The 18,514-nt window shown below is 42.1% G+C and overlaps 1 protein-coding gene across 2 annotated transcripts in view; it reads left to right on the top strand.

Moving 5' to 3' along the window:
* The first annotated feature begins 9,700 nt into the window (after window positions 1-9,700).
* Window positions 9,701-18,514, top strand: part of Zdhhc9 (zinc finger DHHC-type palmitoyltransferase 9) — a 36,328-nt gene continuing 27,514 nt past the window's right edge. The window contains exons 1-3 of one of the 2 annotated variants that reach the window (XM_036174952.1): window positions 9,701-9,899; window positions 10,268-10,335; window positions 11,531-11,810. In XM_036174952.1, coding sequence (XP_036030845.1) covers window positions 11,644-11,810 — 167 coding nt within the window. In that variant the 5' untranslated portion in view covers window positions 9,701-9,899; window positions 10,268-10,335; window positions 11,531-11,643. The remainder of the gene's footprint in view (window positions 9,900-10,267; window positions 10,336-11,530; window positions 11,811-18,514) is intronic. The other variant, XM_036174951.1, reaches the window with a different exon arrangement.

Below are 18,514 nucleotides of genomic sequence, written 5' to 3'. Positions count from 1 at the left end.
TAATTACATTTTAATGCATGACATATAATTAATTGACCAGGGGTTTTAAGTACTGTGTACTATAGCTGACAAGAGAAAACCAGTCTATTCATGAAAAATACTTCCATGCCTTCTTTCAGTTTGGATAAATAATGATAGGATTCAAATGTGTTGAGGTAAAACAATGCTTTACTAAGAAGTAATTATGCCTTTAATCCCAGTACTCAAGAGGCAGAGGCAGGTGGATCTCCTGAGTTCAAGGCCAGCCTGGTTTACACAAAGAGTTCCAGGACATCCAGGGCTACATATATAGATCTTGTCTCAAAAAAGAAGACAAGAAAAAAGAACTAATGATGGTCAGCAAGACAGCTCAGGTAGGAGAGATGTCTATCACCACATTTGAGGAAGAGAGTTAAAGCCTTAGGCACACATGTTGGAAGCAGAGAATCAACTCTTGCAAGTTGATTCTTGGGGTAACTCTAACCAAACAAGTGAAGGACCTGTATGACAAGAACTTTAAATCTTTGAAGAAAGAAATTTAAGAAGATATCAGAAAATGGAAAGATCTCAGTGGATAGGTAGGATCAACATAGTAAAAATGGCAATCTTACCAAAAGCAATCTACAGATTCAATGAAATCCCCATCAAAATCCCAATGCAATTCTTCACAGACTTGGAAAGAACAATACCCAACTTCATATGGAAAAACAAAAACCCAAGATAGTCAAAACAATCATATACAATAAAAGGACTTCCAGAGGCATCACCATCCCTGACTTCAAGCTCTACTATAGAGCTATAATAATAAAAACAGCTTGGTATTGGCATAAAAACAGACACATTGATCAATAGAATTGAATTGAACACCCTGACATTAATCCACAAATGTATGAACACCTGGTTTTTGACAAAGAAGCCAAAATTATACAATGGAAAAAAGAAAGCATCTTCAACAAATGGTGCTGGCATAACTGGATATCTACATGTAGAAGAATGCAAATTGATCCATATCTATCGACATGCACAAAACTCAAGTCCAAATGGACCAAAGACCTCAACATAAATCCAGTTACACTGAACTGCATAGGAGAGAAAGTGGGAAGTAGCCTTGAATGCATTGGCACAGGAGACCACTTCCCAAATATAACACCAGTAGCACAGACACTGAGAGCAACAATTAATAAATGGGACCTCCTGAAACTGAGAAGCTTCTGTAAGGCAAAGGACACTGTCAATAAGACAAAAAAGGCAGCCTAAAGAATGGGAAAAGATCTTTACCAACCTCACATCTGATAGAGATTTGATCTCTAAAATACATAAATAACTCAAGAAACTAGACAGCAAAATATCAAATAATCCAATTAAATAATGGGCTGCAGAGCTAAACAGAGAATTCTCAACAGAAGAATCTCAAATGGCCTAAAGACATTTAAAGAAATGTTTAACATCCTTAGCCATCAGGGAAATGCAAATCAAAACCACTCTGAGATACCATCTTACACCTGTCAGAATGGCTAAGATCAAAAACACTGGAGATGGCTTATATTGGAAAGGATGTGGAGAAAGGGGAACACTGCTGGTGGAAGTCTAAACTTGTACAGCCACTCTAGTATGACGGTATCTCAGAAAAGTGGGACTCAACTACCTCAAGACCCAGCAATACAACTCTTGGGCATATACCCAAAAGATGCTCAACCATACCACAAGGACATTTGCTCAACTATGTTCATAGCAGCATTATTTGTAATAGCCAGAACCTGGAAACAACCTAGATGCCCTTCAACAAAAGAATGGATAAAGAAAGATAATGTGGTACATTTACACAATTTGTAGGCAAATGGATGGAACTAGAAAAAAATCACCCAGAGTGAGGTAACCCAGACCCAGAAAGACAAACATGGTATGTACTCACTTTTAAGTGAATGTTAGACACAAGGCAAAGGATAACCAGACTACAAGCCATAACCCCAGAGAAGCTAGGTAAAGAGGAGGATACTAAGAGGGACACACATGGATTGCCCTGGGAAGGGAAAAGGGTTAAGATCTCCTGGGTAAACTGAGAGGGGGGAATGGAGGAGTGGATGGGAGGTGGGAACATGGTGGAGAGACAGGGAGGGAGAGCAATGAAAGAGATATCTTGACAGAGTGTACCATTAAGGGGATGGGGAGAAAACTGCAGCTAGGGAAAACCCCAGGAACCCACAAGATTGTCCCCAACTAAGACTCATAGCAGTGGTGGAGAGGGTCCTTGAACTAGTCTTTCCCTGCACTCAGATTGGCGTCTACCCTAACTGTCATCATAGAATCTATATCCAGTAACTGATGGAAGCAGATGTGGAGACCCACAGCCAAGCATTTGGCCAAGATCCTGGAGTTCAGTTGAAGAGAGGAGAAAGGGTTGTAAGAGCAAGGGGAGGGGGTTCAGAATCATGATGGGAAAAAACCACAGAAATAGCTGACCTAAGCTAGTGGGAGCTCATGGATTCTGGACTGACATCTGGGGAGCCTGCATGGGACTGAACTAGGCCCTCTGAATATGGGTGAAAGTTGCATGGCTTGATGTGTTTGTGGCTCCCCTGGCAATGTGGGACCAGGAATTATCCAGGGTACACAAACTGGCTCTTTAGAGCCCATTCCCTGTGATGTGATGCCTTACTCAGCCTTGATGCAGTGGGGAGGGGCTAGGTCTGTCCCCAATATGGTATGACAACCTGTGTTGACTACCCAAGGGTGGCCTTATCCTCTATGAGGAGGGGATGGGGGTGGAATGGGGGTAGGTGTGGGAGCAGGAGAAGAGGAGGGAGGTGGAACAGGGGATGGTATGTAAAAGGAAAGAAAAAAATTTTGTTTTCATTTTTTGAGACAGGGTTTCTCTGTGTAGCTTTGTGCCTTTCCTGGAACTCACTCTGTAGCCCAGGCTGGTCTCGAACTCACATAGATCCGCCTGGCTCTGCCTCCTGAGTGCTGAGGTTAAAGGTGTGCGCCACCACCGCACAGCTGAAAAAAACTTTTTAATAAAAAATTATATTAAAAACAGAAAAAAGAACTAATGATGGTCAGCAAGATAGCTCAGGTGGGAGAGATGTCTGTCACCAAGACTGAGGAACAGAGTTCAAGCCTTAGGCCTACATGTTGGAAGCAGAGAATCAACTCTTGCAAGTTGTCCTTTGACTTCTACAGAAGTGCTATAATAGAAATGCCTCCTAATTAAAAAAAATGTATTAAATAAAGAAAAATAACCAAATAAGGCCAGTAGGATGGCTCAGCAGATAAAGGCAAAGTTGTCCTCTGACCTCCACATGGATCTCCACATAAGTACCCCCCCATCAAGCACACACATATAATATTATAATAAATGCAAAAAAATTTTCTGCTATATAATTTCAATTCTATTCAATAACTTTAACACCATTTTTTTTTAGAAGAGGGCACATTATATAGACCAGTCTGGTCTCCAACTACAGAGATCTGCCTGCCTCTGGCTTCTAGGTGCTGGGATTAAAGGCTCATTTCACCATACCCAGCCTAATACCAATTTTTGTTTTGTTTTGTTTTGTTTTGTCTTTTGAGACAGGGTTTCTCTGTGTAGTTTTGGTGCCTGTCCTAGATCTTGCTCTGTAGACCAGGCTGGCCTCGAACTCACAGAGATCCACCTGGCTCTGCCTCCCAAATGCTCAAGTTTTTAAAAACTGGAACTCTCCCCTTTCCACCTGGAGCCTGTGATATGACATCATATTTCATCTGACCCTCGAAGGCTCTCCTGAACTTGAGAATTACTAGCAAACCTCTGGCCATTCCAGGGAAATGATCTTCATTTCCAGGCAAATTTAGGATATTGACCTTCATTTCCATTGATTAGTTCACTCATTAGAATCTCCCATCACACCTTTTTGTTGTTGTTGTTTTATTTTACAGTATTATTGTGCATGGAAGAGGCATGTGTGCCAGGGTTTGCATGTGGAGATCAGAGGACAACTTTGTAGAACTGGTTCTTCTACCTTTATGTAGGTTCCAGGGATTGAACTCAGGTTGCCAGGCCTCAGAGGCGAGTGACTTAACTGCTGAGCCATTTTGCTGCTCTTTAATGTGTTTTTTTTTAAAATTGAACTATGCACACAGACACACAAATGATGTTCTACTCTTTTGTATGTTTATTACTGTTTAATTATCATTGCTTTTTAAAATTTTTGTATTCATTTTTACACTTATTTAGTTAGTATGTGGTTCTCTCCTTCCATATAGGGGTCTTAGGGATCAAACTTAGGTCTCAGGTTGTTAGGCTTAGTGGCAAATGTCATTATCTTCTAAGCTATCAGGATAATTGCTATTATTTTTCAGTGTATATGTGCATGTTTGTGTTGTAGGACTTGTGTGTAAGTATACATATACATGAATGCTTGTATTTGTGGAGACCAGAGGCTAACTTCAAGTTTTTTTAGATGCTATCCACCTTGCTTTTTGAGACTAATCTCCCTAGCCTGTGACACTTAGAAGGATCAGCTGGCTGGCCAGTGAGCCCCAGAGACCGAACTGTCTCCACCTCCTCAGTACTAGGATTACAAGTATGGGTCACCATATCTGACTTTTTCATGTGGGTTCTGGGAATTGAACTCAGATCTTCATGCTTATAAGTCAAGCATTTTGACAAATTGCTATCTCCCTATCCCTACTACTGTTTTTTGAGATGTCTTGTCATGTTGTCCAGGCTAGCCTTGAACGAGTGATTTTCCTGCCTCAGGCTACTGAGTAGCCAGATAATCTCATTATTTTTTTAACAGCTAGGCAGTTCTGTACAAATATGTGGTGGACTTTTGTTTACTGATTTTTGCAATTACATACAATGTTCTAGTGATCATCTTTGAGCATTGTTCTTCAAACATTTTTACTAGCTCTTTTTTCTAAATAGAAGTAGGGTTGTTGGATCAATGGTTAGGTAATACATGAATATTAGGAGACCTTGCCATATAGACCAACTAATTTTAAAACCAGTTTATTCTTCTATCAACAGCCTTTGGAAGAGTGCAGCCTTTACTTTTTATGGTTCATTTTTTATTAGTTTTAAGTGTGTGTATGTGTGTGTACTCATGAGTGCAGGTGCCAGTGGAGGTCAGGGGCATTGGATGCCCCTTGAACTAGAGTCACAGGCAGTTGTGAGTCACGCAGCATGGGTACTGAGATCTGAACTTGGGTCCTCTACAAGGGCAGTATGCACTCTTAACTGCTAAGATATCTCTCCAGCCCACAAAATTTCTATTTTAGTACTATGGATGGAACCTGGGACCACATGTATGCTAGCTAGGCAAGTGCTGTAATCCCTGAGCTATACCCCAGCTGTACTCTTTTTAGTCAAGCTTTCTTTAACTGGAGGCTCAGCAGTAAGTAGTTGAGAATTTGACTCTGAACTGTTTAGTATTTATCTTTAATGACTGCTCAGATGCTAGTCTTTTCTCCCTTAGAATATTTTAAGTTCCCTGGAGGCTGAGATCATGCCATACACTTCCTTGGCATTTCCCATAATGCTCAGCACAGTCTAGTCAAACTGTTGGTGATCAATACATACCCAATGAATGACTAATAAACCAGTTTATATTTGTGGGCTACACAATTTTTTGAGGTCAGCTCCGGAATGAGAGGGCTGGGCAGAGTCAGAGACTAGAAATGTGCCAAGTCAGTATCAGTTGCTCTCACTTGGACAAGTTTAGACCCTAATCTGGGAACCTTATCTGTATCAAGCACCTAGCACAATTCCTGGCCCAGGGAAGCTCCTTAATAAGACCTCTTATTTTGCTGGTGTGATTCCTGTTTAATGAGAGGGTAGTACTAGAGGGAGTTGAGGGTTCAAGTATGGTACCTAAAACTATTCCAGGGAAAGTCAGAAAGCCACAGTCCAGAAATGGAAACAAATTGGGGACCAGCAGGAGCAGCCAGGGACAGAGGTGAAACAGGGGTTTGGAGAGTGGGCATTGTGGTGTAGTCCTATAATCCTGGTATTTCAGGAGCTTAGGCAGGAGAATCTAAAGTTTGAATATGGCCTGCATCACACAGCAAGCCCCTGTGTCATAACAACAACAACAACAACAACAACAACAGAAACAACATAACCACCAACAAAAACGAAGAAGAAAACCAGAGTGAGGCTCAGTTTCTACAATCTGAAATAGATGTTCAATCTCGGACACACCAGGCAGTTTTTGTTGGATTTTTTGTATGTATGTGTGGACATCTTAATGGTGTAGCTTGTTCTCCGGGAAGAGCCAACAAGTTAAGTGTAGTGCTGTAAACATGGCAGGTGCTTAATGAAAGCAGTTTCCATTTCTCTTTCTTGTGTTGAAACAGATTATAACATCAGTGGTGAGGTTTCATGGAGAAGATGGTGCTGAAAAACAGACATTTGACTCTACAAAGATTACTAGGCAAACTTGACCTGGTTAAAGTGAAATGTGGGACTTGGAAACCAAGCAACTTGTCAGTAGTGAATGTAGAGAGTATGAAAACATGGTAGCAAGTCTCATTCTGAACTCTGTCCCTAGTCAGCAGCATGACTGAATGAGGGTGGTGGGAGATGGCAGGTTGAATAGACATGAGTATGGCATTTGACATGTATCATCTTTCTTCTATATGCCAAACATTTAGAACACACCATCTCTAATAACCTTAAAAATTCTATAAAGTAGGTACAGTTGCCGTCATTATCCAAAGGGGATTGATTGGATCTAGGACCCACATGAATGTGAACGTGCATGTATGCTCAAATATTCCATGTAGAATGGAATAATACTTGCATATAGCCTTTGCAATCCTCCCATGTATTTTAAATTTTTTCTCCCATGTATTTTAAATCCAGATTACTTATGATACTGACTGCACTGGAGGTGTTATGAAAATGATGTTAACATTGCATTGTTTGGGAGAATAATGACAAGAGGAAGTTTCTATATGATCAGCAGAGGTGTTTTTCCCCCTGGAACATTTTTTAAATATCTGTAGTTGGATGATATGGAGGGCTATCTGTAGTAGCTTTATTTTATAGATGAGAAAATAAGCACACAATACATAAATTGCTTGCCAGCATTACCCCAGATATTAAGTAGCCTGAATTTGAACATAGATCTACTGAATACCATATTTCTTCTTCTATATTGTCCCCACAGAAGCAGATCTTGCTTAGTAACACTAGCTGGTCATGTGTGGGCAGGGCATTTGTGATTTGTTTACTATTGTTTATTTGCAGCCAGGGAGTAGGGAGAGGAATGTAAGTCAGACAAGTGGGGTGAGGAGAGGCACGTGCGTATTGGGTTGAGTTATCATGAGCTCCAATGTGATCTAGGGTTTAATTTGATGTGTCTGTTTTTGGCTGTGGTTCTAGATGATCTCTGCAACAACACTGAGAAGCAGTTTCAAATTCAGTGATGGCATTCAGGGTCTGAATCCCTTCAACATTACTTTACACTTACACATGCATATACACATACACACGTGCAGTAAATACGAAGACAAATTTTTTAAAAAAAATAGCAATGCTAGAACATATACCACTAAATCATGAGCTGTCTTAGAAAATGGAAGGCTACCCCTTGATTCTAGTAGTGTTTTTCCTGCTTGTTCAATGACTGCAACTCCCCTTCAAAAGAGCCAACACTGATTTGGATGCATAAAGTGGGGAAGTTTGTTGAAAACAGCAAAGGGAAGAAAAGAAAGAGAAAAGGAAAGGAAAACCCATCTTAGTTTATACTTTTTACTAAGACCTTCAGGATTATGTAAAATGATGTAATTGTGTAGAAAGAAGTGCTATGAAATATTTATCCATATAAAATTTCCTTATTTTTCTTTCAGTGAGCAATACTAGTAACAAGTTGTAATAAAACAAGCCTGATTTACAAAATCATTTAATCCCAGAGGGAATGTGACCCAGATCAGGGAGGGGCAGAGCTCAGGAATGAGTTGCCAAGTTATGTTCATTCCAGAACCTCCTAGGCTTCACCTGCATCTGAGTGATGACTAAAGCATGTTTTTCTTTGGTCACTTCATTCTGATGGCTCTACACTCACAAGAATGGCAGCTAGGCTGAGCATGCAATTCCTAAGAGCATCTCATATGCACAGGCTTGGGAATTCAGAGAGTTGACAGGGCCAAGAGAAGTTCCTGTGCCTTCCATGCCAAGTGTGTAATAATACCAGTGCCCTCCAGGAATTGGAGGCAATAATGCTGATCATATGCTTCCTAAGGAATAGACCAATGATTATAGTCAGCCTGAGTACTCAGGAACAACAGATTTATAAAGACATACTTTCCACTACAAATTAATTATAACATATCTCTCTTGTAAGACAATTGGTTCATGCTTTTTAAACCCTTTAAAATTTTTGATTGGAAGGCATCATAAATGTGTCAAGAATAATTATTGTTATAAAGATTTTTGTTTCCTATTATATGGCACCAAAATACCATAAAGGAAGAATAATTCTTGACCATGTATGTGGTCCTTCATTAAAACTATCACAAAGCTGCCTTTGGGAGAGCATTGACAGTCCCTTCTGTACTAATTCCAACTACTGTGACCCTAGGGAAACTTTGGTCAAGCTCTGGGAAAACCTGGGCTGGTAACACAGACAGTGTGGTAGGCAAGGACAGACCACTTTAAACCTTCCCTCATATTATTTGGAAGGCAAGAACCAACCATACTGGTGGAAACAGACCTGGTGCCTTTTAACATCCACCCTATGACATAATGCTGTGATTCTTAGCTGTTTTCCTCACTCCAGTTTCAAATTTCTAAATGATGTTACTCAGGACAATTGATAGCCGAGGCAGTAACTGCAGAGGAGGTATAGAAGGAAAGAACCAATCTGGTTGATGTATAAAAATTGTGCCTTGGATGCCCTTCCTTTAATTATCATAATATCTCCAGTTTTTTTGTTTGATTCTTTTGAAATGGGATCTTATTATGTAGCCCTGTCTGGTCTGGAACTCATAATGTAGACCAGGCTGGCCTCATATCTACAGAAACCTACTTACTTCTGCCTCACCACACCCAACAAGATCTCAAGTTCTAATGGAAATTAACCACCTTTTGGCAATCTTTACCTCATTATCTACCTGGAAGTATTTATGTTGTCTCAGTGGAGTTATCCCAACTCCCTTAATGTCAATTACTTATTTTCAATATCACAAAACGACGTTCTCAGAGATGGTTTATTCTTTTTCATATATATTTTTTCTTCTTCTGAAAGCCTTCGAGATTGCGTCGGAGTCCCTGGCTCCTGAATGGGACTTGGGAAGCAGAGAACTTAACATAAAGATGTCCATTAACAGACCTTGGTCGGTTTTAAGGCAAGCAGTACTGGAGAGGCCCAGGGCAGACCTAATTCAGTGTGAGCGTCCGGATCTGTGAGCTAGAGTTGCTTCAGCATCTCGCCGTGTGTTTGTGGGGAGGCTGCTCTTGGCTCCTCCCCTGCCCGGTCCACACTACCTTTCGCCTCCGCTTTTGCGTAACTATATTAATAGAAGGGAACACTTCACATACTGGCGCTCGGGTCCCAGAGAGAGGCTGGCTGTGGCTTGGCAGGTGGGCTTGTAGCCGGAGATGGGTGGGGGGAGTGGGCGGAGTCACTCTAGAGTGGCGTTCGAAGTCGCCAATGGCAGTACGCGGCAGGGGCGGGATGGAGGCACTGTGACCGGTTAGCCAATGGAAGATGAGCAACTACTGGAGCGACCTGGTGACGTGAGGAGCGTTCCATTCCGCCAGCGGTGGGCGGTTGCCACAGCTGGTTTAGGGCCCCGACCATTGGGGCCCCTTGTCAGGAGGAGGCACCCTCCCTGTCAGGGAGAAGTCGCTACCACCTTTGGCGGCAGACGCGATCCCTGGGGACAGTGCACTTTCTGCCCTCAGTTGCCGGCCGAGTTCGATCTCCCTCATTCAGGTAACAAGGGGTGGGGGTGGGGGGTCTCCGGGGCTCTGCTGTCTGGAGGGCTGCACCCCCCCACCGCCCCGCTTCAGCTCCGCGGGGACCCGGGGACGTTGACACCGCCCTGCTCAGCTCGCCAGCTGCCAAGCCCCTGGCCCGGGGTGACTACACGTGGCGGGGCGTGTGTGAGTGTGTACGAGGTTGTGGACGCGTGTGCGTGTGGATGTGGCGCGCGTCCCAGTGAGCCTGGGGCGGTGGTCGGCTGCGTGGCGGAGGCAGGGCGGGCCTCCTGAGGCCGAGCCGCTGCACAGCTCTGGCTTCTGGCACTGGGCTGCTGAACCCGGTCGCGGCTTTCCGAAGGATTTTAATTTTTCTTCTCCCAGGTTGGGCTCCCCTTCCTAGTCTGTGTCCTCCTGTTGGCTCAGTTTATGAGGAGGAGATTGTTGGCCAGGTTAGTTTTACACAAAGGAAGTGATCTTTGCACCTCTGGGGCCCCCTCCCCTTTCCCAAGCCTTACACACCTTTCCATCTCGCAGCTCAGCTCTTAGTCCTCTTTTGGACCTTTGCCCTCTCTAGCTCGAGAATGATCTCTGGCTGGCGGTTTCTTGCTCATCAGGCTGCAGGCTTCCGCCTCATTCTTGCCAGCATGGGGCATGTGGTGCCAGTAAATAGAGGACACAGCCCCACACCTGAGAGGAAGAGAAGGATGACAGTGACTGGCAAAGTCTAGGTAGGCCTGGAAATCCAGGATGCTGGATAGAGATGGTATTGGGGAAATGTCCCGGGGAGCCCTCAAGGGACTTACCTTAGCTGCTGCCACCGCCCTCCGCCAACCCCATCATCAGTTGCCAACCATTCCAGAATCTCTCCTGTTAAAGGAAGCCTTTTATCTACAGGGTGACATGGTTTATTAAGAGTCCCACAAATGCTAAGCTAGACCAGCAAGACTTTCATTTTCGGACTCAGGAAGTTACAGAAGGTTTGATTAGGGGAAATCTGTTTTGTGTAAATATGATGTGTGTATGGGTACAGAATGCTCAGAATATCCTGCCCAACCAGAGGGTTCCTTTTTCCCTCCTGTAATTAATATTTTGAATGGTTAATTGAAAGAAGGTGAAGGAGTAGAAGAGGCATGGGAAGGGCTGCTTAGGGACAAACAGCAACAAGAAAACAAAAACCTGCTAGTATTATTTTTATGGGTCTCTTAATGAGAACTAAAGAATATTGTGGTGGAGTGGAATGTGCTAGGGACTGGAAGTCAGCGGGCATGCTTTCTTCGGTCGGCTTTGTTGCTGGGTGACCCTGGTTATGTTATCACATCTCACTGGTCTTCAGTTAACTTATTGGTAAAGTATAGTAATGAGGGTGGCCACTTACAGAATTCCTACTTACTTCCAAGACTCATGATTAACCAAATCATCAGCATTTGTTTGGAAATGGGATTTATTATTGAAGAAATACTAGTTCCCTCCCCTTTTGGAGAACTGTTTTTTCTTTCTTTTGTTTTCCTCTTTAGAGAGCAAACACAGATTCGAAACACATTTCAAACTTCCCCTTCCTACTCCTCCAGGCAGTCTTTGGGAAATGAGGCTTCAGCTGCATTTTGTTATTCTTCTCTCACGTTTCCTCCCCTTTGCCTTTTTTAGGACTCTTGATAATGTTTGACCCAGTGACAGCAATAGTACCCGACGTGATTTCCAAGCCGGGCTCTGTCTCTGCTCTTGTGTAGTCTTCCGGTTTTGGACCAGGACCTCCAATCATGTCTGTGATGGTGGTAAGAAAGAAGGTGACACGGAAGTGGGAGAAACTCCCAGGCAGAAACACCTTCTGCTGTGATGGCCGCGTCATGATGGCCCGGCAAAAGGGCATCTTCTACTTGACCCTCTTCCTCATCCTGGGGACATGCACACTCTTCTTTGCCTTCGAGTGAGTTTTCATTGAATACAGTTGTCTGGTGATGGTTAATTTGGGTCCCAGGAATGAAATTGTCTTTCCAGGCCATTTGTGGTGGTTCTTGCCTGACTTTATAATTTTGTTGAACAATGTCTATAGGCTGTGTCTATTGAATTCACTGCTTTGGGCTGTACATTCCATAAAAAGACCAAGAACTTTAACATCAACTTCATGGCACTGGTGGGAAGAACCCCTGACAAATAAGAGAGTTTGTCTTAATTATTCACCTCCTTTCATTGATTGTAACTTAGTGACAAATTACTTCTTTACTCCTCCCAAGTCTGGGAGTAACCCTCGTTATTACAACACCACTCAACCATATCCACTTAATCTGCTACTTTGGGTCCTATTTCTGTAAGCCCTAGTTCTTACCTAGCTGTTAAGTTGAAAAACAAACTGAATTGGAAACCTAAAGATTCGTCCCAGTATCATCTGTACCACAAAGGAACTGTGGGGATGCCATATAGATCCTCTTGAATCGTGAGCTGTTCTGTCTTTCCCTCAAAAATCATTCAGTGTAAAAAATATAAGCATTCTGTGTGATGTGACACCTGGTACTAGAGACACTGTTTGAAGTCTGTGTAGGTCACTGCTGCAGGAAGGTGGCCAATTGGATTCTATCTAGTGCACCGTGGCATGACTACTGGGTATGCTGAGAATGATTCTACACTCTAGGGATGGGAGCCATGCTAATTGTTTTGGGATTACTGTATTAAGAGGAGGACCTTGAGGAAACAAGAGGTGTACATACTGAGGCCACACCTGCTGTGAGCCTGCCCTGGCTTGTGTTCCTGGGTGACCTGGAAATGAGAGTTCCCATGCTGGGGTGTGGCTGGGAGATGCCGAGGGGGCTCCTTGGACAAACTGAGTAGGTAATTAAAATGAGCTGCAGTCCATTGAGACTCACTTTTGTCTTTCTCTGTGCTGGCTTGAGTAACAGCAGTGGGAGGTGTTATAATGCTCTGTAACAGGGCTGGTAAAGTCAGATCAAATGAACTCTTCGTTAAAGGTCCTTCGGTTGTTACTGCCACTGACTTTGTGGAGGCTTTCCATGAAGTTAGGGAGGCTGTTGAAGGCTTCTTACCTGTTTTCCATTCTGAGTTTTACAGCTTAGTGTGTGTGTGTGTGTGTGTGTGTGTGTGTGTGTGTGTGTGTGTACATGCACCACGTGCTTATGTGTACTACAAGTGAGCATGTGCAGCCAGGCAGAAAACAGAAAACAGTTTGTTTTTTTCCTTCAGCTCATTCTTCTTTCTCCGTTTTCCTTGCTTTGTTCCTCTTTTTCTTCTTGATGGAAGTACAACATTGAATTCTGCAGTCATTCTTCTTCTCTCTTGTCCTTTTGGTCCCCCCCCATCTCTGCACTTAGATGTTTATGATTGGAATTTTTCATGACAGAGATGAGACTTGTTTCCAGGCTCTGAGTGAGTTGGTAGTTCTGGGTCCAGGAAACCTCTGGTTTGGTCAGAGAAACATGGGGTTTCTTTTTTTTTTTATACCTGGAAGGCTTAAAGAGACTGAGACTTGGATCTGTTCCACTTAGGCCCCTGAAGGCCTCTGAAAAAAAACTGCCCATGGGATGAAGCTTCTAATTAGCTAAATTACTGTTCAACAGAGGCTTATCAGTTTTCTTCCAAGATGACTCCCATTTCAAAATTATTTCTTGGAGTTTTTCTGTAGACACAAAGTTTTGTAAAACGGCCCCGAGTTCCAGCTGTATGTTTGAAAGAGTAAATATTTCAAAACTAAAGGCTGGGGGAGGGAGGGAAGAAGGAAGTAAATGTGTTAGCTTAGTAGTGGAATGGGGAAGTGTAAATCTGAACAAAGAAAAAAGGACTCGGGGTTGGGGATTTAGCTCAGTGGTAGAGCGCTTGCTTAGCAAGCACAAGGCCCTGGTTTCGATCCTCAGCTCCAAAAAAAAAAAAAGAAAAAGAAAAAGAAAAAAAAAGAAAGAAAAAAAGAAAAAAAGAAAAAGAAAAGAAAAGAAGACTCCTGTGATGAATGCTTTTAGGTAATAAGAAAGGTAGTGGGGGGCATGCAGGCACATGGATAATCAAAGATCAAAGTGGTGGCTACTTTGTATCTATTTAATGGTAGGCTGTATAAGGCACAACAACCTAACAAGTAACTGAGTCTTTTTTTTCTGGTTGATTAGTCTATAACTTACTCTCAACCAAATAGTTGAGGCTAGTATGGTTAGGAGGACAGAGCTGGGGCTCTAATGTTAGTATTAAGATGCAATGATACGTAAGGAAACCAGATGATCTAGTCCCTAATTTCAGGTGGGTGATGATGACATTTGACATTACACTTGATTTTAGCCAAAAGACCAAGATGTGATAGGAGAGCATATTTGAATTCACAGATTACTGACTGTTTTCATTCTTAAATTATCTGTGAGGCTAGACTTCATTTCCTCTAGCTATTTCATTTTTGCCACCCGAAAGGTAGTTCAAATCTTGATACACATCTGGATTTGCTTTTTATCAATCAGGTCCTGTTGGCAGCAGGTGCTTAGGAACAAGTGTGAGCAGATTTATGGCTGTGTTTGGCATAGCTGTGGACCAGCCAGATGGCTTGAGCAGTCTGGTCAGTCATGTGGATGCCCCTTCATGAAAAAAAATGTGCAGTGTTGGTACTAGTGCCAGCCTTGCACTTTGAAATTTTGCTTTTACAAATCTTGGGTGTTCAAAGGAGGGATCTGTAATTTTCAGTGGACAGGCTATATGTTGAATACATAAAACAACCTAAAAGATCATTCACTTGGGAGTAGTTAGCACCAAATTGTTAGAAGTGTTTCTGAAGAAGTTAGGTGGTCATCCCTCAAGGTTGCTGTAGCGGATTGGAAATTCAGTATGAAGTAGTTAAACCTCTGGTAGCTCTGTCTGAAACTCTGCATAACTGTATCTGTCTGAAAGGACATGAAGGTGCAAAAAGGGAGTGTAGATTACCAATAGGTAGTTGTATTTGTGGTAAGTATACATAAGTTTAAAGGTGAAGTGAAAAGTGTAAAATGCATAAAGACAAAGGATTTTCTGATTAATTCTAGTGGTGAGGCATTTAGGAAATGTGCATGTGGATGCCAGTTTTAGCTTTCAGCACAAGGAACGATATTTAAGTCCTTTTGCTCAAACCCTGTCCAGCTTATGCCAGAACATTATAGCAGAATGACATTGACAACCTGTGAGCTGTCCAACTACTGAAAAGCTTTTGTGATATTTGGTTTGACTCAACTTCCTGATGAAGTATAGAGCTGGGAAAAGGATCAAACACATTGTCTTTGGAATGAACTTATAAGTGTTCTCTTTTAACTGTCTGACTGGATTTCTAGTGGGATCAAAGTCCAGAGACTTTTTAAGTTGCAAGAAGGACTGTATGACTCTTGAGTCCTACATAGACGTGCCTTGCTGCTATGATTGGTGTTGATGCCCTCTGTGTGATGTATGTGGAGGAAATTGAATACAGGCGCTTTCAGACCCGTGTTTGTCAAACTGGTCCCCATGGGTTCTTTCGATGTGCATATTAGAAGAGAAGTCACTGAACTGGATAAACTAGAAAAGAGATTTATATTATTGCCTAGTAATTATCTCAGTTCTTCTAGCATACCCAAATTTTCCTCCTCTTTCAAGTTCCTTTAACTGTACATTCGCTCATTGTATCAAATAATGTGACATGTCTTACATTTCTGAGTTCTTACTTTGATGGGTTCTCATGGATCTCAGGACAGCCTTGAATTTCCTGTGTAGCTAACGATGACTTTGAGTTCCTGATCCTCCTGCTTCCACCCCCTGAGTATTGGGATTATGGATCTGTGCCACCACATCCAACCTGGCTGTTTTTCTGTTTCTATTATGTGTACACTCTTCATTTGTCCTGTATAGCTTCAAGCTTTGTCAGGCTCAGGTGTTATCTCCTGTGTCTGTAGCCCCTTGTGGTAATCTGCACTGAAGTAGGTGGTCAATAAATGTTGCCAGGAGAATACATTCTGGATGCATTTAAAATTCCAGTCTTGACTCACAGCATGGTAGAGTTATAAAGGGCTCTGGAGACTCTCTCCATCCTTTTTGTGGTTTAGGAAATCAGGCCCACAGAAGTGAGCTAATTCAAGATCTGTTGAATGCTTATCTTTTGGCTGTGCAGTTCTGAAGACATTAAAATTATTAAAGTTGTATATGATGCCAAATTCTAGAATTTCCCAAGCTCATGCTCCTAGGAAACCAAGGAGCATTTTATAGAAAACTGACAGCATTCTGGCATGGCGTTCTTGCAGGAGCACAGTGGCCTGTCTTTAAGTGAGCACTTAAAATGTAAGATGCTTTGTGAGTTCATGAAGGATCATTGCCTCTATTGCCACTCCTAGGTCTGAATACCAGGATGAAAATTGCTGGGAGAGAAATTGAGCAAGGTGTGCTTCTTACCTAGACACTCTGTGGGTGCTTGTGACTCAGTAGAAAAAGCAGATCTGATGACAGTTAACCAGGTTTAAGGAAATACAGAACTCCAGAGACCAAAGCCACACTTTGACATAGTAGAAATCTATTGCCTATCCTAAAGAGCATCCTTCACTGAGACTGAGAAGAGTTGTAAAGGTGACTATCATGATCTCTGACCAAGAGAGTGTTCCTTTGCCAGTTGCTCTGTGAAGGTCAGTCTTGCATTTTATGTGGGTTACAGCTCTTCTGTACTTGACCAACCAAATGGAAGTTTTAGAATGCTATAATGGCCAATGGGCTCTTTGATATCAGTCTACTACAGTTCTTAGCTAAACTTAACTTTTTCCTTCTTTGAGACGAGGTCTCATGTAGCCTTGGATAACTTCAAATGCACTATGTAGTTGAGGATGACTTTGAACTCTTGATCCTCCTTTCTCTATGTTTTGAGTGCTGGGATTGCAAGCATGTGTCCCCATATCTGGTTTTATGTGGTACTGAGGATGGAACCTCAGGCATCCTGAATGCTAGACAGGCAGGATAGCAACTGAGCTACAACCCTAGATGTAACTGTTGATAATGCATGTTCTTTGAAGATGAGTCTCCAAAACAGTTTTATTTTCTTTAGTAATTCTTAATGGTTCTGTCATCCAGAATTCCTCTGTATGGTTTTATTCTCTTCCCATCTTTTGTGGTAATGACTTACTTACTGTCAATCTGCTTTTAAAATATTTTTTAAAATTTCAGCTAGATGAATATTGTTTTTTCTGTCCCACCCAAGGCCCCACAAGTGTCCTCCTATTGAGCTGCACTCTTACCCTGCAGAGGATTATAGTCTTTTCTTTCTTGAGATGACCATCTCTTTATGTTTTTCAAGTGGCTTTGAACCCACGTGAGCCTACTTCAGCTTCCCAATTGTATGGGACTATAGCCAAGAATGAGAACCAGTCATTTGTTTGTATGTTTGTTTGTTTTAGAAAGGCCTACTTAGTCCAGCTTGGTCTGCAACTTTCTTGGTAAGCCACACTGGCCTTTAATCAGTGATCTTTCTTGGCCCAGTCTTCTGAGTGATAGGATAGTGGGTTTGAGCCACCATGACAGTTTAGAATGAATCTTAATTAAGTATGCGATTCACTATTTTGGAAAAGGTGAGCACAAAGAACAAAGATGTTCTCAGCAATCTGACATGAGTTGAGGTGCTTACTGAGGGAGAAAAGAGACCTCAGAAGTCTTCCTCCTCAGAGATGTCAGAGCTAGTATTGTTTAAGAATGAACAAAGGAGGCACCTTGTGTCTCTTGCCAAATCAGGAAGCTGGGTAATTCAGTGTAATTAGTGGGATGTTTCTGAAATGGAGCAATGAGAAGACAGGAGCCTTGTGATGATGATTAGATAAGGCTAGTTAATGGAAGGCCTTGGAATACTGGTCTGTGGACTTTGGGACTATATATATATATATTTGGCAGCAGTACCAAGTTCTTAAGCAGGGGTAAACTATGATTGAAGTTTAAAAATTGTCATTACAACTAATATTTGACAATTATTGAATAGAATTTACCTAGGTACAGAGTATGTATCTCCTCAAAAGAGAATTTTTATCACCACAGAATAGAAAATGCCCATTTAGTTAATGTTATCCATTTCTACTGAAGCAAAGGAAGGTTATACATTTTCCTCTGACCTTTATGTAGCAAAATGTCTGGAGGTTAATTTTCAATTAAGTTTTCAGTGTTAAAGGGACTTCTTCCCTTTCAGCAGACTCTGGGTATAGCTATGATAACCTTGAAACTGTGTTCTGCATGATAGTTCTAACATGCTTATTTTGCTCTACAGGTAGTCTTGCTAGTCTGTTTGGGCTACCATCACGGATTACTATAGACTATGCTTTCTCAACAGCAGAAATTTGTGTCTTCCAATTCTAGAGGCTAGAGAGCTTTAGGTCAAAGTACTGGCAGAATCAGGTGTGATGATGTGGTCGTCTTAGATGTGGTTGTCTTCTTGCAGTCTTCTCATATCATACAAAGGCAAGGGGGCTCTCGTTAATATGAGTCATTAATCTGATTTGTGAAGATGGAGACTTAGGTGACATAATCATTTACCAAGGGTTTCACCCCGCCTGCAGATGCTATTGAATCGGGAGTTGGAATTTCAGCGTGAATTTTGTGGAAACAGAAACTTTCAATGTATGCCCTAACTAGCGAATAAGGAGACAACTAACCACCTATATCTGGGAGGAATTAAAGCGAAGT

This window comes from Onychomys torridus, chromosome X (genome assembly GCF_903995425.1).
Source record: "Onychomys torridus chromosome X, mOncTor1.1, whole genome shotgun sequence".
Classification (NCBI taxonomy): Eukaryota; Metazoa; Chordata; class Mammalia; order Rodentia; family Cricetidae; genus Onychomys; species Onychomys torridus.
This window is presented reverse-complemented; position numbering and strand designations above follow the sequence as displayed.